This window comes from Elgaria multicarinata, chromosome 5 (assembly GCF_023053635.1).
Source record: "Elgaria multicarinata webbii isolate HBS135686 ecotype San Diego chromosome 5, rElgMul1.1.pri, whole genome shotgun sequence".
Classification (NCBI taxonomy): Eukaryota; Metazoa; Chordata; class Lepidosauria; order Squamata; family Anguidae; genus Elgaria; species Elgaria multicarinata.
In genome coordinates this window covers 133,427,241-133,453,307 of record NC_086175.1, presented here as the reverse complement: position 1 = coordinate 133,453,307, position 26,067 = coordinate 133,427,241, and the positions used below count along the sequence as shown (strand labels likewise).

Genomic DNA, 26,067 nt, shown 5'->3' with positions numbered 1-26,067 from the left:
TTCCTATGTACACCAGTTCCTGGCTAGAGAATGCTGGGAGTTGCAGGAGTTTCTCCTGTCCAAACATGCATAGGACTGCACCCTAAATCCCCCCTTTAAAGCCATATATACTAGCGGACGTTGCCCAAACAAGTTCTTTCTACATTCAGCAAAGAACCACTGCAACGTTCTTTCAGGAGAAGTAGTCGACTATTTTTCCAAGTCAGGATCTACACTGCGGCTTTATTTATTTCATTTTTATACCGCCCAATAGCCGAAGCTCCGTGGGAGGTTCACAAAAATTAAAACCATGAAAAGCATAATGAAACAACCAACAGTCTAAAAACACAATGACAAACTACAATATAAAAAACACAACCAGGATAAAACCACATAGCAGAAATTGATATAGGTTAAAATATGGAATTAAAATAGTAAGGTTTAAATTTAAGTTAAATTAGGTGTTAAAATGCTGGGAGAATAAAAAGGCGTCTAAAAGCATATAACGTAGGTGCCAAGCGAACCTCCTTAGGGAGCTCATTCCACAGCCGGGGTGCCACAGCAGAGAAGGCCCTGCTCCTGGTAGCCACGTGCCTCACTTCCTTCGGCAGGGGCTCACGGAGAAGGACCCCTGTGGATGACCTTAAGGTCCAGGCAGGTACATATGGGAGGAGGCGTTCCTTCAGATAACCTGGCCTCAAGCTGTTTAGGGCTTTGAATATTAGTACCAGCACTTTGAATCAGGCCCAGACCTGGACTGGCAGCCAATGAAGCTGGAAAAGGACTGGAGTGATGTGATCTCACCAGCTAGTCCCTGTTAGTAAACGGGCTGCCCTGTTTTGTACCAGCTGAAGTTTCCGGACCATTTTCAAAGGCAGCCCCACGTATAACAGTGTATAACGGTATTGACAACTGTCGGTCCCAGGACACGTTCCATATACCATTTTCAAACCGCTTTCAAAGTGTTGTATTCTGCTTGGTGTAGATCTGGTCCAAGTGTGAAATGGAGATGGCGTTCTTTCCTATAGGGATGCTCCGTGCAGGAGACCCCTGTCTGCTACAGAATGGGGCCCCTGCGATGTAATGACTTCAGCAAAGGGTAACCAATACGCCTATGTTGAGTCCTTCAGGCCAAAGCCCAGGCGTCTCCACATCCCACCCGCTGCCCCGCAACCTCCAGAGGAAAGGCTGCCCCACAGAGGTGGTGTTATTGCCCCTGAAAAGGATCCCTCTCCGTCCCTTGCATTTGAACATAGAATCATAGAGTAGCAGAGTTGGAAGGGGCCTACAAGGCCATCGAGTCCAACCCCCTGCTCAAGGCAGGAATCCACCCTAAAGCATCTCTGACAGATGCTTGTCCAGCTGCCTCTTGAAGGCCTCTAGTGTGGGAGAGCCCACAACCTCCCTAGGTCACTGGTTCCATTGTTGTACTGCTCTAACAGTGAGGAAGTTTTTTCCTGATGTCCAGCCGGAATCTGGCTTCCTGTAACTTGAGCCTGTTATTCCGTGTCCTGCACTCTGGGAGGATCGAGAAGAGATCCTGGCCCTCCTCTGTGTGACAACCTTTCAAGTATTTGAAGAGTGCTCTCATGTCTCCCCTCAATCTTCTCTTCTCCAGGCTAAACCTGCCCAGTTCTTTCAGTCTCTCTTCATAGAGCTTTGTTTCCAGACCCCTGATCATCCTGGTTGCCCTCCTCTGAACACGCTCCAGCTTGTCTGCGTCCTTCTTGAATTGTGGGGGGTCAGCCCTCATAGCCTTGAGCAGACACGGCATGCCAGCGGCATCCGACAGGGTGGCCTTCCTTCCGTAAGCTTGAGCGGCTGAAATTGCTGATTAGGCAGGATCCCGGCATCTCACTCCCCGCCTCGGTTGCATCCTGAAGTCTAGGGTGACATCTGGTGGTACGGAGAGTGAATATCCCCAGAAACACAAAAAGCAAAGTAAGCCGTGTTGGTTAAGAAGAAAAACGCTGAAGATCTTAAATGTTGCCTGGGTATAGGAAAGGGGAAGACAGTCTGTGAGGTATCCTGGTCCCAAGTTGTTTGTTTCTTTGTTTGTTTATTTATTACATTTCTATACCGCCCAATAGCCGAAGCTCTCTGGGCGGTTCACAAAAATTAAAACCATAATAAAACAACCAACAAGTTAAAAGCACAAATACAAAATACAGTATCAAAAGCACAACCAGAATAAAACCACGCAGCAAAAATTGATATAAGATTAAAATACAGAGTTAGAACAGTAAAATTTAAATTTAAGTTAAAATTATGTGTTAAAATACTGAGAGAGAAAAAAGGTCTTGAGCTGGTGACGAAAGGAGTACAGTGTAGGCGCCAGGCAGACTTCTCTGGGGAGCTCATTCCACAACCAGGGTGCCACAGCAGAGAAGGCCCTCCTCCTAGTAGCCACCTGCCTGACTTCCTTTGGCAGGGGATGACGGAGAAGGACCCCTGTAAATGATCTTAAGCTCCGGGCAGGTACATATGGGAGGAGGCGTTCCTTCAAATAACCTGGCCCCAAACCGTTTAGGGCTTTGAATGTTAGTACCAGTACTTTGAATCAGGCCCGGACCTGGACTGGCAGCCAATGAAGTTGTAAAAGGACTGGTGTAATGTGATCTCGCCGGCCGGTCCCTGTTAGTAAACGGGCTGCCCTGTTTTGTACCAGCTGAAGTTTCCGGCCCGTTTTCAAAGGCAGCCCCACATATAACACATATAGGGCTTATTATCCTATAACATAACCTTCTACGTGGATCAGGAGCTACTGGTCTTATTTATTTTAATTATTTTAATTATTTATTTTTATTTTTTACTCACCTCTCCCTCTGGATCAAGGCAGGGAGCAACATTAAATACAATATAATACATAAAACTAGTTAAAAGAGCATATATAACCAATACATGGACCATTGCACCATGCCCTGCTTGTTAGTCCCTGGCCAATAGCTAGTTGGCCCCTGTGTGAACAGAGTGCTGGACTGGATGGACCCTTGGTCTGATCCAGCATCAGGGCCCTTCTTAGGTTCTTATGCTCAATACAATATTAAAATAACAATCACAACATCTATTTATTAAAACATTTATTTATTAAAACATTTATTAAAACATTATTTATTGTTGTTCCCTGCCTCGATCAAAATGAAGAGGCGGGTAAGAAATATTATTATTATTATTATTATTATTATTATTATTATTATTATTATTACATTTATTTATTTTTATTATTATTATTATTTGCTTTTTTATACCGCCCAATAGCTGAAGCTCCCTGGGCGGTTCACAAAAAGTAAAACAATTCAAAGTGTAAAACAAACAGTATAAAAACATGATATAAAATACACATTAAAACGAATTAAAACACACCATACATGACTAAAACATCCTGAAAACATCCTGAAAACATTCTAAAATTTCACTGGATAGGCCTGCCGGAATAGATCAGTCTTTATTGCTTTTTTAAATTCTGAAAGACTGTCAAGTTGACGAATCTCCTCCGGCAGGCCATTCCACAATCTGGGAGCAGCAGAGCAAAAGGTCCTCTGGGTAACAGTTTTTAATCTAGGTTTTGCTAGCTGAAGTGGATTCTTCCCAGAGGACCTGAGTATGCAGGGCGGATTGTACGGGAGAAGGCGAATGTTATTAAAACATTTATATCCCGCTCTATATCACAAGGATCTCAGGGCTGCATTTACCGGGGCCGAGGGACGGTGGGCATACGTTTTGTCGTTGCTACAATGGCCCACACTGCCAGTCCATCGGTGAGATCAGCCTCATCAGGGCAGCGCCCGCTCTCTTCAGCCGGCCTCCGCGCTCTCTGGCCAGGCACCACAAGATCAGGCTTGGCATTGCGAGATCACCTCTGGAATGGAACTTCCCCTCTGGAAGCTGTACAAACTAAATTTCTGAGGGCAATACTTGCGGTCCCGTCCTGCCTTCAAAATACAATTGTAAGGCTGGAGGCAGGCCAGATCTCATTAGAGGCCTGTATATGGATACGTAAGTTTCACCTCTGGTTAAAATTACTGTTTGTCCCTGTGGGTTTAGCTCCGCTTACTCTAACGGACACTTTCAATTCAAGGTGGAAAGATACTTTGAATAGGAGGTTGCAATCCCTAGGCTACTGCATGACTGCAGTCCTGAACCTAGGATATGAGAAAGCAAAAATGGATATTGCCCAAAGGATTCAAGACATCGACCTACAAGATCAACTGAGTCGAGCTAGCCTGAACCCGGGGTTCAGGGGAAATAGCACTTGCCATGGACCTGATAAACTTGACCGTTCCGAGGCTCAGAAGAGCTTTTACGGTAGCCAGGTTTAATGTTCTACCTTCAGCATTGCTGGAGGGCAGATTTTAAAAAATCCCTTACAGCGAACGGCAATGTCCATGTGGGTCAGGGGATGTTGAGACAATAGTCCATGTTTTACTTTACTGCCACCTGTATAAAGACCTCAGAGTTTCCTTAATAACTCCACGCATAAAAAAATTCCCAGGCAGAACAGACAAATTTTGTTTAGATTACCTTTTGTCAGGCATGAATGCCCAAGTTACTGTGAAAGTGGCCAGATTTTGTGCTGCAGCCGTCTCATGCCGTAAAGAGGCGAGACAATAATAATATGGGCACGTTCTACATCTGTAATGTAATGTAAGGTGTTAAATTGTATGGTGTTTGATTGGAGTGCTGGTTGTTATACCATAATAAACTTATTCACCTCATGGAGGCCAGTGCCTGGCCAGGGGATCCGAGGTCGGCCAGAGAGCACGGAGGCTGGCCGGGGAGAGGTGGGGCCAGCCCGAGGAGGACGATCTCGCTGGCGGAGCGGGTGAAAATGGCAGCGACAAGACGTATGCCCAGTGTCCCTCGGCGCCGGTACATACAGCCCTCCTCCCAAGCACTGGATGCTGGGAGTTGGAGGCTGTATGGGGACCTAGGGTTGTGCATTGAAATGGCGGATCCGTCACGAAACGGCCGTCACGATTCGAATTTCTGAATCCGAAGCTCGGATTTGCACAGCCCAAGGAAACAGTTCTATTAGCCGCCATGTTTACGGCGTACGTCACTCACCGCGTTTGTCGTTTCCCGCCCACAGCACCTGGAACGACCCACGTCATCATCCGCGAGGACCCGTACCGCGTGTCCGGAGACCAGATGGCACTGGGCCTGCTGGCAGGAGCGGCCAGCGGCGCAGCTCTGGGTTCCATCATGTGGATGCCTTGTTGGTTCTAAGATTTGTTCTTCTGTGACATCCACCGAAACCCAGCTGCTCATCTCAGAAGCCTCCATCTTTTCTCTGGTGGGGGTGCAAAGGGGACCTGCTCTGTATCGTAGACCAGGGTGGGCGGAAGGTTGGTGGGTATCTACTTGGATATCTCCGAGACAGCAACTGTTTCCGCCTCCTAATTGTTTAACAATAGTAACACCGAAAAAACGCTTCTCTCCACCCCACTGAATCCGGCCGTTAGCATCCCTGATCAGTAGTAACACGGATGCAGGCCATTCCAGGGCGCGGTTCATAGGATGCAGTAGTAGCTCATGATCTCTGCCCACTGAGCCACCATTTTGTATCTGGCCCCGCCCACTCCCAAGCCGCCATTTTGCCCTGCCTGGCTCCAATGGGTGGATCTTGGGTAAAAAGCAAAGTAGATCCCACAAACCTGAAATCTGCCCATACCTCCTGTAAAATATTGTAGTGTTCTCTTCTGCGCCCACATATAACCCTTCTGTGGCCACTCTTACGAATTCTGTGGCATCCCCTGGCTAAGTGAAGTATGTGGTACAATTTGGTCTACGCGGGTTCTTGAGGGTAGCAGTCGGAACACAGCCTGGGGACCCTTCTGTTCATCCTAGGGAGGTGGTGGGCTCTCCCACACTAGAGGCCTTCAAGAGGCAGCTGGACAACCATCTGTCAGGGATGCTTTAAGGTGGATTTCTGCACGGAGCAGGGAGTTGGACTCAATGGTCTTGTAGGCCTCTTCCAACTCGGCTATTCTATGATTCTATGATCCTAGTTTGAGGGTAACCACAGGACAAAGTCTCTCCTGCCTCTTCCCTGCCCCCTTTTCCACTCTCTGGAAACAACCCTGAGGAATTGCGGGACTTGGCAGAATGCAGTTGATCTGTGCCACCGGCTTGCTGGCCCCTGTGCTGTGGCCTGGCCTGTCTGCATCCACCTGAATCGCCACAGAATTCCCTGTTCTACACTTGCAGTTTTGAGGGAAGTAACCCACCTACATTCTGTTCGTTCGACTGCTGTAAACATAACGTTGACTTCCTGCATTGGGGTGCAGAATCCGGCCCAGGGCTCAAATCCGGCCCACATGGGTTCCCCAAATCGCCACACTCCTTCAGCTGACGTTTTAGTGATTTCCCTGATTTTGCGCCGTTTTCTCCAAGTCTAAAAGGCTTAACTGCCTCTCTTAAAACTCCGTTACTGGCAGTAAGAGCTTAAGGGTGCGACGCTGTGCAGGTTTAGACAGGAAAACGTCCTACAGTAGGGTCCCTACAGTAGGGAACTGTAGGTCCTTTTCCTGTCTAAACCTGCACAGCGTTGCACCCTTAAGCTACTATATGCTGACATTTTTTAAAATATTTGGACCCTGCCACCACGAACTTCTCAAAAATGGAAGACTTGGAAGTTCTACATGTACACTTCAAGCCAAGTCTCCTTTTTCTCTATCACAGTCCATCCACAGGTGTGACGAAGACTATAAATCCAGAGTGGGCAAATTCATTGCGCCGCCAACAGATTTTGGACTTACGATTCCCATCATCATCCCTCACTGTTGGCTATGCTGGCTGGTGCTAATGAGAACTGTAGGCCAAAACATCTGGAGGGCCGTAAGTTTCTAGCCCTGGTAGAAATAGTCCATCGCAAAGCACAAGGGAGAGAAAGCCGTTCCTTTCACTGGGTAAGATTGTGCAAGTCTCTCTCGTTATTTTTTAAAACTGTTCAGAGCTCCTCCCGTGGATGAGCAAGAGCCTTGTGTAACCTAGCAGCTTGCACATTTTGACCAACAGGGCCAGACTTTTATCTTTTCATTGGTTCCAAGTCATGCTACTCGAATTCCATGCAAGATTTTCTAGAACGGTTGCTGCAGATTAAAAAAGAAAGAAAAGGATAGCCAACACATGACAACACATGACAACGTCATGTGTTAACCAGGCAGTGGTCCCGGACACGGAGGCATATTTTGGAGGCAATTTTTTGCCAGGCAAGCAGACTCCTCCCGAGTAATCACAGTCCATAGTAAAGGCTGAACTCAAGGGCTGGAGAACTTGTGAATCTCACCATCGGGGGGCCCGTTCACAAAACCGTTTCCTCTCTTGCGGAGCTGACGACAACTGCTTCTCATGGGAGACGGGTTCAGCGCATCAGAAGCGAGTGGTTGATTTTAAAAGACAACCCTTGAGCAGGGCAGAGGGCATTATACTCAGAGCCCCAAAAAGCAAGAGGCACTGCTTGGCTGTCTAAATAAAACATCTTGGGGCCGTGGCATTAGCCTACCTCGTCCATTGGTGCAGATCCGCGGAGGGATTAGAGCAGTACGACAATGGAATCAGTTGCTAGAGCATTACAACAATGGAACCAGTGACCTAGGGAGGTTGTGGGCTCTCCCACTCTAGAGGCCTTCAAGAGGCAGCTGGACAACCATCTGTCAGGGATGCTTTGCGGTGGATTCCTGCATTGAGCAGGGGGTTGGACTCGATGGCCTTGTAGGCCCCTTCCAACTCTGCTATTCTATGATTCTATGAGTTCTTGTAAGACGGCTGTTACGATGGCAGCGTGCAGTGATGCAAATAGTTACCCATCTGGTGTCTGCGCTGATTGCACGGGCGCACCTGTTCTGCACGGCACAGAATTTGGAGGCTAGAGGGCTGGGGCCTGGTGCCAAATCTGTGTCCCCATCTGGCATGCTCACTCAGCCTGAAGCTGCCTGCCCCCCCCCTCTTCAGTTTGAAGAGAATGGCTGGAAGGGAACAGCAGGGCTGCAAGGACAGCCCCCCTCCCACCCACTCCACCCTCCAAGGCAGAAACCTCAGCACTGACGACTTCTTTCCCACCATCTCACAAACAGACCATATTGTAAGGCAGCCATTAAGGTACAGCTCAGTTTCCCAGGTCTGCCAAAACGTCTGCAGAAGAGGATAGAAGTACCAGAGCGCACCGGGAAGTGCAGAGTGCTGAAGGATCGCCGTGGTCCTTCCCGCCGTGGTCCTTTCCGTGGTCCTTCCCGTGGTCCTTCCTTCGCATTTAATACCTTCATTAGGGGAGGGGCGTTGCAGAAAGGAGGGGCGTTATTGGCCGAGTGCCAGGTGCGTTTATCTGCCCCCACATTCCACACAGGTAGTTGAGAGTCCAGTTTGCTGGAGGCGACAGCCAAAGGTCCGCCTGAGAAGCCAATAAAGAAGAACTGCTGCCTTAAAAGAAGTAGGGAAGAGCTTAGAGGCTTGTAATGGAACTGGGTGCAAGGATGCTGTAGAAAGATCGCAGAATAGTAGCGTTGGAAGGGGCCTACAAGGCCATGGAGTCCAACCCCTGATCCATGCAGGAGTCCACCTTAAAGCATCCCTGACAGATGGTTGTCCAGCTGCCTCTTGAAGGCCTCCAGTGTGGGAGAGCCCACAACCTCCCTAGGTCATTGGTTCCATTGTCAGACTGCTGTAAGAGTCAGGAGGTTTTTCCTGATGTCCAGCCAGAATCTGGCTTCCTGTACCTTGCAAAGAAGCATGACTGGCTGAGAGAAGTAGGAGTCAGAAAGCTCTATGGCACCATTAGGACGAGCTTCAGAGGTAACCAAAACCTGGGCAAAGAGGCTGCAAGGCTCTGTGGCATGTCTATCATGTCTCCCCTCAGCCTTCTCTTCAGGAGGTCCCCAAGTTGCTCACCTCTGCTGCAGTTGTTTGAGCAAGAGGGACCTGATGGTCTTTCCAGAGTTGAGATGCCCTCTGGCTCAAACAACTGCAGCAGAGGTGAGCAACTTGGGGTCCTCCTGAAGAGAAGGCTGAGGGGAGACATGATAGTACTCTTCAAGTCCTTGAAAGGTTGTCACACAGAGGAGGGCCAGGATATCTTCTTGATCCTCCCAGAGTGCAGAACACGGAGTCATGGGCTCAAGTTACAGGAAGCCAGATTCCGGCCGGGAATCAGGAAAAACCTCCTGACTCTTACAGCAGTCCGACAATGGAACCCATGACCTAGGGAGGTGGTGGGCTCTCCCACCCTAGAGGCCTTCAAGAGGCACCTGGACTGCCATCTGTCAAGGATGTGTTAAGGTGGATTCCTGCATTGAGCAGGGGGGTGGACTCGATGGCCTTAGAGGCTACTTCCTATTCTACGATTCTATGATATTGTCAGACTGCAGCTCCCATAATCCCTGACCATTGACTATGCCAGTTAGGGCTGATGGGAATTGCAGCCCAACGTCATCTGGAGACCTCAAGTTGCCCACCCCTGGGTAGAGCAAAGCCACCCAAAGCCGATAGAGGGGAATAGGCTACAGAAATACAAGAACGTGCCTTCGAGTAGCCGTGTCTCACACACTCACCTTTTGATGGGCGAGGGGCACGCAGCCTGGCCAGTTGGGCCCTAAACTCTGCCCAAATAACAGCCTGCTTCGCCAGACATAGTTAAGACCATGCAGAGGCAGCCTTTGCACAGGTAGTACCTGAGGTTGGAGCTGCCGTTGACTGTTTGCCGTGAGGCAGGATGACCAGAATGGCTTTTATCTTTTAGCAAGTGAAATCCCTTGGGGAGATCCGTGCTTTTGCTAGCAGCAGGGCTGGGCCTTGAGCAAATGCCAACCTTGGCGAATCGAGGACTATGGCGAGGACGGTAGGTGGCGAGACGAGACCAAGCCTCCTTAAAAGGTTGTCACACAGAGAAGGGCCAGGATCTCATCTCAATCCTCCCAGAGTGCAGGACACAGAATAACGGGCTCAAGTTAAAGGAAGCCAGATTCCAGCTGGACATCAGGAAAAACTTCCTGACTGTTAGAGCAGTACGACAATGGAATCAGTTGCCTGGTGAGGTGGTGGGCTCCCCTACACTAGAGGCCTTCAAGAGGCAGCTGGACAACCATCTGTCAGGGATGCTTTTGGGTGGATTCCTGCATGGAGCAGGGGGTTGGACTCGATGACCTTGCAGGCCCCTTCCAACTCTGCTATTCTATGATTCTATGATTCCATGCGTTTCATTTCGAACCATACTAGCATTTCGTTTCGAGCCATACTAGCCCGTGCCCTCTCCGCTTTTGCAGGGGGCTGTTTTAAGATTTATCTTCGAATGCCCTGACCGCTTTCCCCACAAATAAGCCCAAAGCAGAGAACAAAATAATAGTTTTTAAAAAGGACCCCCCTCCTCTATGGAACCATGACTGGGGTTCAAACAGGCCCAGCAGGAGGGGGAGCATCTGGATAGGACTCCGGAGCAAGGATTCCTTTGATCTACATTTGACATAAGCACAAACGGAAGCGGGGCGCTTGGGAGCATCGAGTCGGTTCCGCTTTACCTGCTCGGGACACGAGCGCTCGCGTGCGCGTGTGTGTTGCCCTGGCCTGCCCCATCACTCCCAACCGCACAGACATCTGACGCAATCGCTCTGCCTTCCTCAACCTGGTGTCCTGCAGAGTCAGGACTCCAACTCACATCATCCCCAGCCAGCATGGGAATGACGGGAGCTGAAGTCCCAACACCTCTGGAGGACGCCGGGCTGAGGAAGGAGGCGAGAGCTGTTGTCATTACAAGATATCTTGGGGGCATTCTTGTGCTCTAGGGCAGAAGCACAGCTTATATTTAGTTCTAGAATGTTTTGACCCCAGGCATCAAATCTAAGCATATCAGAAGCTGCATTGTACTGAGTTAGACTCTTGGTCCATCTATCAGCAGGGACTGGCAGCCGTAGCTCACCAAAGTTCAGGCAGGTATTTTTCTGTTCTTGCGGGAGACGCTAGGGATTGAACCTGAGACCTTGTGCATGCAAAGCAGGGACTCTACCACTGGGCTACAGCCCCTGCCTATGAGCATTTGTAAGGTCACAGAATTAGAACCAGCTGTATAGTTCTGCTCTAAATGAGAGGTCTTTCGCTGTTAGCTTGGGCCTTGTCTTGAAAGCTTCACCACACCGGGCTGAAATCCCACATTCTTACTGGGGCTTTCTACTTCTAGTTTCTTTGTGGGACTACGATGGGCTTCTTTACACGGCAGACACGTGGTTTCAATTGAAAACTTCCTTTCTCAGCAATATTCTATATTTTTCGTTATAAGTCACCATCTAATGGCTGTATTATAGCACGCCGCCATCAATGCACACTACCCATATCCCGTATTACTATTTGTATCAGCTTACTTCTGACCTTTTAAAAAGCGGGATAAAGTTAAAAAAGCACAGGAGACGCTCTGGAGGTTGATGACATCATGTAAGGAAAGGAAAGGAACCTCTCGTGCAAGCACTGAGTCATTACTGACTCTTGGAGGAACGCCAGCTTTCGCTGATGTTTTCTTGGCAGGCCTTATAGCGGGGTGGTTTGCCGTTGCCTTCCCCGGCCGTGATTACCTTTCCCCCAGCTAACTGGGGACTCATTTTACCGACCTCGGGAGGATGGAAGGCTGAGTCGACCTGAGCCGGCTGCCTGAAACCAGCTTCCACTGGGATCGAACTCAGGCCGTGGGGAGAGTTTCAGCTGCAGAAACTGCTGCTTTACCGCTCTGCGCCACACGAGGCTCCGACATCATGTAAAGGACCCACAAATTTGGAAAGTGACTAATCGCAAGCGTGCAATAAATACAACAGCTGAATACAGAGAGATTGCAAATAAAAATTTAAAAGGGAAACTACTCAGGTACGGTATGTACATAGGAACATACCGTTCCTAAAGTTATCTCTGCCATTGGGATGTTATCTCTGCCATTGGGAATGGGAAAGTTATCTCTGCCATTGGGATGGTGCCTTCCCACACTAGGGGGGAACCTACACGTCGTACTGAAGGCGTTTGCATGCGCCTCCAGTACGCCCCCAAAACGATGGTGTAGATTCCCTAGCCTACCTGCCCAGAAGAGACGGAGGAGGAGGCGGCTGGGGAATCCGGCCGCATCCTTGCCGCCGCCTCCCCGCCGGCCTCCTGCTGCCGGGGTAAGAGCGACCCGGGTCGGAGAGCTCAGCTTCCGCCGAGCTCTCCGACCCGGGTCGCTCTTACCCCGGCAGCAGGAGGCCGGCGGGGAGCCGGCGGCGGTGGCAAGGACGCGGCCGGATTCCCCAGCCGCCGCCTCCTCCGTCTCTTCTGGGCAGGTAGGCTAGGGAATCTACACCATCGTTTTGGGGGCGTACTGGAGGCGCATGCAAACGCCTTCAGTACGACGTGTAGGTTCCCTCTGGGAGATTGGTTGACAAGGAGGGGGCCCCAGAGTGGGAGAGGGCAGCCTTCTGACAGTCATGTGGCGTCTTACATCCTTTCAGGTGGAAACGGGACATCAGGACTGTATCCACACCCACAAACAAGGCCTTGCTGTCTGCTTGCCCCATTTCAGTGTCTGGATTGTGTGTGCGTCGGTTTGCAGGGTTTGATTCTGTCCAAAGCACTAATAACAATGTATATTTTGGAAGGGGGGGAAATGCTATTTAAGAATAATAAAATAAAGTTGCTCTTCGCTGCACTGGGTGGACGCTGTCCTTCTGTACTGCCCTACTGAATGATCTATGAGCAGGGGTATTATTATTATTATTATTATTATTATTATTATTATTATTATTATTATTTATTGTTATTTATTTATATAGCACCATCAGTGTACATGGTGCTGTACAGAGTAAAACAATAAAATAGCAAAACCCTGCCGCATAGGCTTACATTCTAATAATGTAAGAATAATAATGTAAGGGTATTAATGTAATGTCATTATTAATGTAATGTAAGGGAATAATAATGTAAGGGTAGCAGGCTGCCAGCTGCAGCCAGGACTGGATTAAGGCCAGCTGATGCCCAAAGGCCAGCTGATGCCCAATAATGGTGCCCCCTTGGAATTTCTTCAAGGCCATCCCCCACGCCAAAACACACAACTATCTTAAATATAAACTGTTTTTACTATATTTAACACTAAATTAAATAGTGGTTCAATAGCGGGCCAGGTTTAAGGTTCTTGTACTTGTGTACAAAGCCCTAAACAACTTGGGACCAGGATACCTGAGAGAGCGCCTTCTCCCTTACCAACCTGCCCGGTCACTGAGGTCATCCGAGGGCATGCTCCTGGTGGTTCCACCTAGATCCATCCTCCGATTGGAGTCCACCAGGGAAAGAGCCTTCAGCGTGGTGGCCCCCCTCCTGTGGAACTCCCTGCCTCTGGAGGTCATGCTCCTGGTGGTTCCACATAGACCTATCCTCTGATTGGAGTCCACCAGGGGAAGAGCCTTCAGCGTGGTGGCCCCCCTCCTATGGAACTCCCTGCCTCTGGAGGTCATGCTCCTGGTGGTTCCACATAGACCTATCCTCTGATTGGAGTCCACCAGGGGAAGAGCCTTCAGCGTGGTGGCCCCCTCCTATGGAACTCCCTGCCTCTGGAGGTCATGCTCCTGGTGGTTCCACATAGACCTATCCTCTGATTGGAGTCCACCAGGGGAAGAGCCTTCAGTGTGGTGGCCCCCCTCCTGTGGAACTCCCTGCCTCTGGAGGTCAGGCAGGTGCCAACCTTGTACTCCTTTCGGCACCTCCTGAAAACATCTTTATTCCAAGAAGCCTTTCCTTAATATGCAGCCTTGAGTCTCTGTGTTTGCTCCTTTTAAAATTTGTTTTAACACTTTTATTCTGGTTTTATTTTCATTTTATCTTGTACACCACTCAGAAATTTTTCAATGGGGAGCGGTATATAAATATTCTAAATAAAATAAAATAAATAAATAGCAGCAAGCAATATAAGCCAATTACTTATAACTAGGGCAACAGGAAAAAAATACAGAGTTCCATCACAGTTTTATGCATTTTTTTAAAAATAAAACCGTTATTAAAAGAATACACAAAAGAATATGGATCATATATATTTATAATGCTTATAAAAAAACACTGAAATTCATGCAGAAAACGTTGGTAAGACACTCAAACGTACTGAACTAGGTATATGTTGAGACAAAGATTGTCAGAAAGTTATCTCAGATGTCAGATGACGTCGTGGGACACATAGAGTAATATGGGTGTAATAAAATAAAACACAAATAAAAATAACAAAAAAAAATGCCGCTCTTAGAATATGCCGCTAGGCCCTTTCTATGAATCTGGAATTTCTTAAAATTATAGCTTCCAAATTGTGTGAGGTACTGGTTTCTCTCTGTTCAGCCCTAGTTAGGCCTCATCTTGAGTATTGCGTCCAGTTCAGGGCACCAGGATGATCAGGGGTTGGAAACAAAGCCCTATGAAGTGAGTCTGAAAGAACTGGGCATGTTTAGCCTGGAGAAGAGAAGATTGAGGGGAGACATGATAGCACTCGTCAAATACTTAAAAGGTTGTCACACAGAGGAGAGCCAGGATCTCTTCTCGATCCTCCCAGAGTGCAGGACACGGAATAACGGGCCCAAGTTACAGGAAGCCAGATTCCAGCTGGACATCAGGAAAAACTTCCTGACTGTTAGAGCAGTACGACAATGGAATCAGTTACCTAGGAAGGTTGTGGGCTCTTCCATACTGAGGCAGCTGGACAGCCACCTGACAGGTATGTTTTAGGGTGCATTGAGAGGGGGTTGGACTCGATGGCCTTAAAGGGCCCTTCCAACTCTACTATTCTATGATTTTAGATGGCTACAGCTATGGTACTGGTCCTCTGTGGTGCCGCCCTTCCCTTGGTGCCCTGAGCATGTGCTTGTCTTGTTTAAAGGTTAGTCCAGGGCTGACTGCAATGGCCCATTTTGTTGCGCAGGGGAGATCGTCACCACAGTCCCCATAGCCACGTCCTTCAGGAGAATCCAAAAATGCGGGCAGCGGTCTTGATCCATAACTACTAAGCGCTCCTAGCTGTTTTCACCTCCACCGGGAGCAGGACTTTGGTAAAGCTAGAGGACGTAATCGCTCATTGCAGACTGAAACACTTTTCATGACAACATGGAACATGGTACCGTTGGGAAAATCCATTTCCCCCGCAGCTACTGTGAGGATTGCAGCAAAGCTCAGAGACAAGAAGGAAGCCTGAAGCAGGTAGTGATGGCGGCAGATCACAGCAGCGTTCCTGCTAATACAACGTGCCAGCATTGCTTCTCTGCGAAACCCAGCTCCACTAACCACTGTCTAACCAGCGTTTTGCTCTAGGCAGCCTCTTATGCTTTCAACGACGGTAGGACAGGCAGGAGTTAAGAGGTGGCGCTTCTCCCCACCCCCCACCAACAGCAAGATGTGAGTGCTAAGAGAAGCAGCATCTGTTGAATTTCTGCCTTTCACACACATCGGTTAATAGGGAATAGAGCCCCCTGCCAGAGGAGCAAATGAACACAGTAGCACAGGCTTCCCCAACCTGGTACGCTCCAGATGTGCTGGACTGCAACTCCCATAATCCCCCAGCCAGCATAGCAGTCCAACGCATTTGGACTGCTATGCTGGCTGGGGAAGTTGCAGTGTACAACACATCTAGAGGGTGCCAGGCTGGGGAAGGCTGCAGCAGCACTGATACTAGAGCACAACTTACATCCATCTGATTGCTTCTGCCTGCCTTCAAAGTTTCCCAGCGTGCCTTAAGGAACATGAGATTCTGTGTTAAAAGATGCTGCAGTGATTCTGCACTCATCATTATCAGAAAAGAACAAGGTGCTGTTGTTTATTCTCAGATCTGTTGCACCACAATAATCAAAGCACATAGAATCATAGTAGAGTTGGAAGGGGCCTCTAAGGCCATCGAGTCCAACCCCCTGCTCAATGCAAGAATCTGCCTTAAAGCATCCCTGACAGATGGTTGTCCAGCTGCCTCTTGAATGTTTTGCGACTTCTGTTTTAGCCATGGTGATGCAACCCAGCCAATTGCATGTGTTTTATTTGTCATTCTTTCATTTTTATAATGATCTTATTTTCATAGAATCATAGAATAGCAGAGTTGGAAGGGGCCTATAAGGCCATCGAGTCCAACCCCCTGCTCCATGCAGGAATCTACCCTAAAGCATCCCTGACAGATGGCTGTCCAGCTGCCTCTTGAATGCCTCTAATGTGGGAGAGCCCACAACCTCCCTAGGTCACTGGTTCCATTGTCGTACTGCTCTAACAGTCAGGAAGTTTTTCCTGATGTCCAGCTGGAATCTGGCTTCCTTTAACTTGAGCCCGTTATTCCTGTTCACCATTCTATAGATTGCTTTTTCAAAGCTTAAATGTGTTGTTTTTACATTTATACAATCTGAAACCATTTTTCACTGTCTTGTGAACCTTGCTGCCAACTCAGCTTAGTTCAGGAGGATATCAACAGGGAAATCAAGTCAGGCATTTTTGTTGAGTGTTAGGAACAACTGCTACTGTAGCAATATCTGTCTCCTCGTACAGTTCTTCTTGAAGCCAATGGACTTGCCTTCTTGGCAAGGGAACAAACTAGAGCCGCTTAGATGCAGCATGAAAGCAATGAACTGGTTCAGGCATTCAGAGGAGGCCAGTTTCTCTTAAAAACAAGCACTCTCACACCAAGATGTGGTGTACGCTTTGAGATGCCCCTGTGCTATGTTGACTTTGTTCCTGGAGTATGCATAGTCGGATTAACCACAGGGCTAAGGGGGCTGTAGCCCCCAGCTCAACATCTCAGGAGCCCATTAGCAAGCCCAAATCGCCAGCTTTCAAATAAAAAAAGCAAGTCCCTAGCCCTTGTAGGACGTGAGATAATGTCATGGCTTTTCCTGATGCCACAGTCTCAGAGGAAGAATCTGATTCAGAGATAGGTGGATCTGACATAGGGCCTAGTCAAGGGGTGGAATGTCAGGGTGCTGGGAATTTGGCTCTACCAAAGATAGTGTAGGGTGACCATATGAAAAGGAGGACCGGGCTCCTGTATCTTTAACAGCTGTATTGAAAAGGGAATTTCAGCAGGTGTCATTTGTATATATGGGGAACCTGGTGAAATTCCCTCTTCATCACAATAGTTAAAGCTGCAGGAGCCCTGGGCTCTTTTAAATCTGGTCACTCTAGTATAGCTCCTGCAGCTTTAACTGTTGTGATGAAGAGGGAATTTCACCAGGTTCTCCATATATACAAAGGACACCTGCTGAAATCCCCTTTTCTATACTACTGTTAAAGTTGCAGGAGCCCTGTCCTCCTTCTCATATGGTCACCCTATAAAAGCCATTAGCCACATTTTCCTCTACCAGCAGGAGATTATTCTGTTCTGAAAGGAAGAAAAAAATGTGATGGTTGCCTGATCTTCGATGCCCACATGATGCTTTCACCCTGCTCTACCTACCCTACCAAGTAACCCAACTGAACCCACTGCTCTGTAGAACAAAGGGGGATGTGTGCGAACCCTAACAAAGACCTTGGCTTTGCAAAGTGGAAGCCATTCTGCAGATACAGCTATGAACCCTTGCATTCCTTCTCTTGCAACAGACACAACTGCTCCAATTGTGCTTCTTTCCAGTCAGTTCTTGCCTTTTCATACAAGTCACTCAACTGTGAAAGCTACCACTGCCCTTCGCACATCCATCACATTAACACAGTCTGATTGGGGGAAAAACCCCCCGCACCCCCCAGGCAGACAAGCTGTTGAGGGACTAGACTGAAGAATGAGCCATTTGGCATCCCTCCTTCCAAGCACAGATTCACATTTAGCTATGCGCTTGTGTTCACTTAAGACTTTTTTTTTGCCGCAGATATCCTACCCCGTTGTTTCTGTAGCATCATCGGGATTGTCTAATTTATACTACTTTATATGCCACTTTGCCACAAAAAGTGCTCAAAGCAGCGAACAACGCAACAGCAATACAAAACCAAGGCACCATACCAATACATCAATTACAATGGTACATCTTTACAATAATAAACAACCCAAACAATCCATTTCACTAATACAGCATTTCAAATAACACTATAGGCTAAATGAAACATTACAACACAATGTCAATTATTATTGATCAGTAATGTGTAAGCCAGAGCCAAATACACCAAACATTTCCTATGCATTGAGCCACTAATAAACAATACATACTGCAGACATCTACTCCAAGAGGGGTGGTTTATAGCAGGGCCTTATAGCGGTAAAGCAGCAGTTTCTGCAGCTGAAACTCTCCCCACGGCCTGAGTTCGATCCCAGCGGAAGCTGGTTTCAGGCAGCCGGCTCGGGTCGACTCAGCCTTCCATCCTCCCGAGGTCGGTAAAATGAGTACCCAGTTAGCTGGGGGAAAGGTAATCACGGCCGGGGAAGGCAACGGCAAACCACCCCGCTATAAGGCCTGCCAAGAAAACTCAGCGAAAGCTGGCGTCCCTCCAAGAGTCAGTAATGAATCAGTGCTTCCACGAGAGGTTCCTTTCCCTTTTCCATTCCTCAGGAAAGCGCCCAGACACTCATTGTTAAATTAAAAGCAAGGCTGCAATATTTAATGAAAAGAAGATTGCCAGACCAGAGAAGTTAAATCAGGCAACAGATTATTTTTAATAGAAGTACTTATGAAAATTGTGGATGAGAAGCATCCTCTGAAGAGGTCTTCCATCCTGTAGAATGTCTCTATGAATGAATTCATTTTGTCTATGGCACAAAGGCCGTTACAAACACAACAATAAAACAGGGTGTCAACACGACAACCTACATACACTCTTACAAAACTCAGAAGGAGAGAATTCATATAAAAGAACCAAAAGTGATAGAAAAGGCTGAGAATTATACTAGTGAAAAAATATATGATACAGACCGCAGTAGCAATGATAACAGGAAATTATAGCAGGCAATCTACACCTGACTCCTTTAGAAATTTTCAGCGGATTTTTTGAGCCGTTGCAGCAAAAGTTGCAACCTTGATTGTAATAGCTTTACTATAATCTGCTAACAGATCACAGATAATATCAGCAGTAGGCCAACCTGATCCTGTTCTCAGAAGATCTCCCAGAAAACAATCCCTAATGTCTTTATAGTCCAGCCTTCCTCAACCTGGGGCGCTCCAGATGTGTTGGACTACAACTCTCAGAATGCCCCAGCTGGCTGGGGCATTCTGGGAGTTGTAGTCCAACACATCTGGAGCGCCCCAGGTTGAGGAAGGCTGCTTCATACAAAGAGCAGAGTAAGAGAACAAGAACATAAGAAGAGTCCATCTAGTCCAGCACTCTGTTCACACAGCGGCCAACCAGCTGTTGACCAGGGACCCACAAGCAGGACACAGGTGCCACAACACCCTCCCCCCCATGTTCCCCAGCAACTGGTGCTGGCAGAACAAAGGTGCATAGCCATCAGGACTAGCAGCCACTGACAGCCTCCTCCTCCAGGAATTTATCCAACCCCCTTTTAAAGCCATCCGAATTGGTGGCCATCACTACACCTTGTGGCAGTGAGTTCCATAGTTTAACTCTGCGATGTGTGAAGAAGTCCTTCCTTTTATCTATCATCCATTAGGGGCTCACTGGTGGAATTGCTGCCCCAACGTGCATGACTTTACACTTGCTTACTTTGAACCACAATTCCTGTTTGGATTCCCATTCTCCCAGTTTGGAGAGATCCTTTTTGAGCTTCTCACAAACCCTTTTTCTTTTTACCTCCTAATTCCAGATCATCGATGAACAAGTTGAAAAGAATTGGTCCCAATACAAATCCCTGGGGGACCCCCCTATTTACATCCCTCCGTTGGGGGAATTTACCATTTATTTCTACTCTCTGTGCTTTAATCAGTTGCTGATCCATCAGAGGCCCTCTCCTCTTATTCCATGATTGCGAAGTTTGTTCTGGAGTCTTTGATAAGGGATTTTATCAAAAGCCTTTTGGAAGTCCAAGTGAACAGTGGTGACTGGATCACCCGCCTGCATGTTTATTAACAGTTTCAAAGAACTCTAAAAGGTTAGTGACTCTGGACTTACCTTTATGGGCGACGTGTTCTTTTTCAGCAGGGATTGTCTTTCTATATGCTTATGCTTACTAATTTTATCTTTAATACTGCTTTCAAAGAAAGTACCCAAAACAGATATTAAGCTAACTGGCCTGTAATTCCTCAGATTCCCCCCAGATCACTTTTTAAAAATTGGTGTTATATTGGCCATCTTTCAGGCCTCTCACATGTTGCAAATCATGGTTAAAAGATCAGCATTTTCACATTTGAGGTTTTTTTTTTACTACTCTAGGGCCCAGTGATTTCTTTGCTTTCAATTTATCAATAAGGTTGAGAATTTTATCTTTTGTCACCACTATTTGCCTCAGTTCTCTCAGACTCCCTTCTTAAAAGCAACAGTACCTGTCCTATATCTTCTGCAGTGAAGGCAGTTGAGAATTCATTCCACTTCTCCGCAATCTCCTTATCCTCCTTCAGTACTCCTTGAACTCCATTGTCATTCAGTGGTCCAACTGCCTCCCTAGCTGGTTTTCTGCTTCTGGTATATTTAAAGAATTCTTTATTGTTAGCAACATGGTTTTCAAAATGCTTTTTGCATGGCTTACTGTCTGCTTGCATCGCCTTTGTACAAGCTTGTGCACCCTTTTGTTTCATTCATTTAAGCAAGACCTCCATTTCCTGAAGGAAGTTCCCTTTTCTCTAATAGCTTCCTTGACACTGCTTGTTAACTATGCTGATGACCTCTTGGACTTGGTGCTACCTTTCCTAACCTGTGGCATACATTTTATAGCTGAGCTACTATTATTGTGGTTTTGAGTATTTTGAAGGGATTTAACTCTCTTGACTCCCCCTTTCAACTTCCTTTTCACCAGTTCCCTCCTATTAGAAAAGTTTCCTCTTTTGAAATCAAATGTGACTGTGTTGGACTTCCTGGGCAATTTTCCACTTTTATTATTATTAATAATAATAATAATAATTTATTATCCGCCTCTCCCTTTGGATCGAGGCGGGGAACAACATTAGAACAGAAATCAATACATCTTAAAAATTCTTGATTTTACATTGATATGGATAAGCCTGCCGGAAAAGGCCTAGTCTTTAAAGTTGCCTTAAAATCACAGAGTGTTAATTTTATGAATCTCCTCCGGCAGGCCATTCCACAATCTGGGGGCGACAGAAGAAAATGTCAGCCTAGTTTTAGCTGACTGAAGTAAGTTCACCCTAGAGGACCTGAGTGTGCGGGGCGGTCTGTATGGGAGAAGGTGATCCCACAGGTAACCTGGACCCAAACCATTTAGGGCTTTAAAGGTAATGACCAACACTTTGTACTTTGCCCGGAAACTAATTGGCAGCCAGTGGAGTGATTTTAATGTTGGGGTAATATGCTCACCCCTAGATGTACTGGTGACCAACATTAAATCTGATAGCACTGTGATCACGTTTACCAACTGATTCAACATCATTTACATCTCATATTAGGTCCTGAGTGACACCATTTACAATTAAAACGAGTCACATCCCCTCTGGCTGGTTCCATGAACAACTGTTCTAGGGCACAGTAATTTAAGGCATCAAGAAATTTAACCGCTTTGTCAGGACTGGAAAATGCATTTATCCAGTCAATGTGGGGGCAATTGAACTCACCCATTTTTACAATACATCCTCTTTTGGAGGTGCCCCTGATTTAGTTTTCCATCTCAAGGTCACCCTGAGCATTCTGGTCTGGATGACGACAGCACCTTCCTAGCACTATGTTAGTGTAGTGCAGAAAAGGGCAACTAAAATGATTAAAGGGCTGGAGCATCTCCCCTATGAGGGAAAGTTACGTCAACTGGGATTGTTTAGCCTGGTAAAAAGGAGGCTAAGGGGAGACATGATAGAGGTGGACAAAATGATGCATGGTGTGGAGAATGTGGACAGGGAGATATTTTTCTCCCTCTCTCAAAATACTAGAACCCAATGGGGTCATCCCATGAAGCTGATTGGTGGGAGATCCAGGACAAATAAAAGGAAGGACTTCTTCACACAGCGCATAGTTAAGTTATGGAACTCACTACCACAGATGTGGTGATGGCCACCAATCTGGATAGCTTTAAAAAGTGGTTGGATAAGTTCCTGGAGGCAAAGGCTATCAATGGCTACTAGCCCTGATGGTTGTGTGCTATCTCCAGTATTCGAGGCAATAAGCCTGTGTGCACCAGTTGCTGGGGAACATGGGTGGGAGGGTGCTGTTGCACCATGTCCTACTTGTTCATCCATGGCTGATGGCTGGTTGGCCACTGTGTGAACAAGAGTGCTGGACTAGATGGACTCTTGGTCTGATCCAGCATCAGGGCACTTATGTTCTTATTAGTTTTAGAGCCCAGTATTGTCACCCTCAGCACTCCTGTGGAAGAGTCTGCTCAACACTATGCCCTCTTTGACATAAAGAGCAACCCACTCACCCACCCCCGTAAACCCTTCCCCATCCTTCCTATAGAGTTTATATCCAGGGATAACCATATCCCACTGGTTCTCTCCTTTCCACCAGGTTTCTGTAATGGCCACTATATCCTTTAAAACCAAGCACTCCAAGCTCTCCCATTTTGGCTCGGAGGCTTCTAACATTTGCATAGAAACCCATCCTCCCAGAGTGCAGGACACAGAATAACGGGCGCAAGTTAAAGGAAGCCAGATTCCAGCTGAATATCAGGAAAAACTTCCTGACTGTTAGAGCAGTACGACAATGGAATCAGTTACCTAGGGAGGTGGTGGGCTCTCCCACACTAGAGGCCTTCAAGAGGCAGCTGGACAGCCATCTGTCAGGGATGCTTTAGGGTGGATTCCTGCACTGAGCAGGACGTTGGACTCGATGGCCTTGTAGGCCCCTTCCAACTCTGCTATTCTGATTCTATGATATACACAGTGTCTGTCCCCAGTTGTCTTTGGCGTGTGCAACTTTTGCTATGGCACTTAAGCCTCTTTGGCTGGCTATCGTGTTCTACTCTATACTCATGGTCTACTTCCTCTCCTACATTTGGGCAATCGAAAACATTTTCATCCCCTTGGTTTGTGTGTGTGTTAGTTTTGTGTTAGTCTAGATCAGGTTGGGTTCCTTTTTTTGATATCAGTGCCTGTGAACCACTTGTAATATATAATGGACTTCTTTTCCAAACCAGCCATTTCACGTTTCATGAAGTGAGCCCTTCATTGGGAAGCCTGTGGTCCTCCAGATGTTTTGGCCTACAACTCCTATCAGTCCTAGCCAGCATGGCCAATGGTGATGGATTATGTAAGCCAAAAAACATTTGGAGGGCTACTGGTTGTTCACCCTTGCCTTAAGTACTTCAGAGGAGTGTAGGGAATGTTTTCAGTCCTAATACTGGGCCACAAAACGAGGCTTCATAGCCCAGTCCCAGTCCCCATGCTGTGCTGGCAGAACAGAGGCCCAACATCTGCAGTCAAAGGCTCTCAAATAGCAGAGCTTCGAAAGCTCCTTACCGAAGACCGTGGAGAGCTAGTGACAGCCAGGCAACAATGGACAAGACGCACCAGCTGTCTGTCTCCATAGAAGGCCGTGCCACGTTTTCTCTCTCTCTATTTCTTGATTTCCCTAAAACATGGATGGAAAAGGGAGTATTTGCATTGTTCCTTTGCCCCTGCCAGATCTTTTGCCAGTTCCAATGGGATTCCCCCACATCTTTCTTCTTGCTGCTCCTTTTGCCACCATTCTCTTAGAGCTTCAAATGAACACGTTGTTGGCCCCGTTCAGAAGACACCTTAAACCACAGCTTTAACCATGGTTGTTAAGCCAGAAAGCTGAGCTGTGTTCAGAAGACACACCTTAAACCATGGCTTTAACCACAGTGACTAAGGCTTTTTGCCTTAGTCACTCTGGATAAAGCTGTGGTTTAAGGTGTCTTCTGAACACAAGCCGGCTTTCTGGCTCAACCACCGTGGTTAAAGCTGTGGTTTAAGGTGTCTTCTGAACGGGGCCGTTATAATTTGCATTATCAGTTCCATACACATGCACTCATTCAAGAATTTTTAAACAAACAAGGCATTTCAGCTAATACGGAGCTATCAGGCCCTGTTAACATTACCTGCCACGTATAGCAACATTAGTGCTGGTTATATACAAGCCAGGATAATCAGAGGCTGAAATTATGCTACTTTACGCGAGTTAATCAGAGGTTGTATAAAACATGTAACTGCCTGAATACATGCGTTTACTTCCTTACTATTGATTGTAGGTGAACACCTTTGGTAGAAAAAATGCTGTCATGGCTGTAGTCAGCTACAAAGCAGTGGTGGATTAAGTAAGAGTTTTAAGAACTATTTCATAGTCCTGACCTTACAATCTTAGAATTCTAGCAGCAGTCAGCAGATGGTGCTATAGAGACGGCACATGCCTCCTTCTGTAATACTGTGGACTCTGGGATCAATTAGGGCAGAACAGTTATACAGTTATTGTCAGTCCTTGGCATTAGTAGAGGCACAATATTACTCAAGTGTCTGAAGGCCCCGAATGGTCTACTACAAATATAAATCCATAAACGATAGAAACTGGCCACGGTGACACATGCCTTAATTACATCCCGATTAGATTACTGTAACGTGCTCTACGTGGGGCTAGGGTGACCCTATGAAAAGGAGGACAGGGCCCCTGTATCTTTAATAGTTGCATAGAAAAGGAAATTTCAGCAGGTGTCGTTTGTATATATGGGAAACCTGGTGAAATTTCCTCTTCATCACAATAGTTAAAGCTGCAGGTTCCCTGCCCTCTTTTAAATCTGGTCACTCTAGTTTAGCTCCTGCAGCTTTAACTGTTGTGATGAAGAGGACATTTCACCAGGTTTCCCATATATACAAACGACACCTGCTGAAATTCCCTTTTCTATGCAACTGTTAAAGATACAAGAGCCCTGTCCTCCTTTTCATATGGTCACCCTACATGGGGCTGCCTTTGAAGAGTGTTCGGAAACTCCAGCTGGTTCAAAGAGCTGCAGCCAGATTGTTGACCGGGGCTGGTTACAGGGAGCAGAGAACTCCCCTGTTAAAACAGCTCCACTGGCTTCCAGTCTGTTTCCGGGCACAATACAAAGTGCTGGTTATGACCTATAAAGCCCTATATGGCTCTGGTCCAGGTTTTTTGAAAGAACGTATTCTCCCTTATGAGCCTACCCGTGCTTTGAGATCTTCTGGAGAGGCCCTTCTTTCAGTCCCACCTTCTTCACAGGCACACTTGGTGGGAACATGGGAGAGGGCCTTCTTGGTGGCTGCTCTGGTGCTCTGGAACTCTCTTCCCGGGGAAGCTAGGCTGGCTCCCTCCTTGATGGGCTTTTGGAAGCAGGCTAAAACTTTTTTGTTCCAGCAGGCCTTTGGAGAATAGTCTGGCCCTCCATCTATGTTAATGTCTTATAATTTTGTTGTGTATTTTAAACGTTTATGGTTTTGTTCCCCCCCGCCCCCATGTATATTTTAAAATCTGTAAGGCCACCTTGAGGCCCAGCATTGGGCAAAAGGCGGGATACAAATAATAATAATAATAATAATAATAATAATAATAATAATAATAATAGTAGTAGTAGTAGTAGTAGTAGTAGTAGTAGTAACCTTAAGCGTCATGGAGATCTGAAAAGGTTTGTACTCTATTGAACAGTTTTGATGCCATGAGCAGAAAGGTGCTGCTTTGGAAAGCAGAGAGGGAAGGGAGAGAATTGGCCAATTTGGGACAAGTGCAACCTTTCACCAACCTCTCTCACCAGCCCTTGAAGGCCTCTTCCCTTTCGGAATTGCATGGGACTTTCCTCTTCTTTCAGAGGAACACCGGTGTCTTTCTGACACCGGCAGACATTTCACCATCATCTCAGATTTATTTGCATGTCTAACAACCAACAAACCTCACTCCAAGAAAAGCGCAAAGACGCTCAGCAGCCTGGAAGCAAAGCGGTGAAGAATAAAAGCAAGCACATGGGGCCCAAGTAAAATGAACAGAGATGAAAGTCTTTTTGTTCTTAGTGTTTTGATTAGATACTTTATTGGAAGCAAAAAATTCTGTGCATGTTTAAAAAATCCAACCCGTGTACACATTTCATTGCTTTAATAACCCAAAGCCACGGAAAACTCAATATTAAAAAGCAGCAAG

The 26,067-nt window shown here is 46.9% G+C and overlaps 1 protein-coding gene across 3 annotated transcripts in view; it reads left to right on the top strand.

The window, feature by feature from the left end:
• The window catches only part of PLEKHB1 (pleckstrin homology domain containing B1), a 50,785-nt gene extending 45,172 nt beyond the window's left edge, over positions 1 to 5,613 (top strand). For all 3 annotated transcript variants that reach the window (XM_063127879.1, XM_063127880.1, XM_063127878.1), the window contains one exon: positions 5,069 to 5,613. In XM_063127879.1, the coding sequence (XP_062983949.1) occupies positions 5,069 to 5,205 (137 nt within the window). In that variant the 3' untranslated portion in view covers positions 5,206 to 5,613. The remainder of the gene's footprint in view (positions 1 to 5,068) is intronic.
• The last annotated feature ends 20,454 nt before the right edge of the window (positions 5,614 to 26,067 follow it).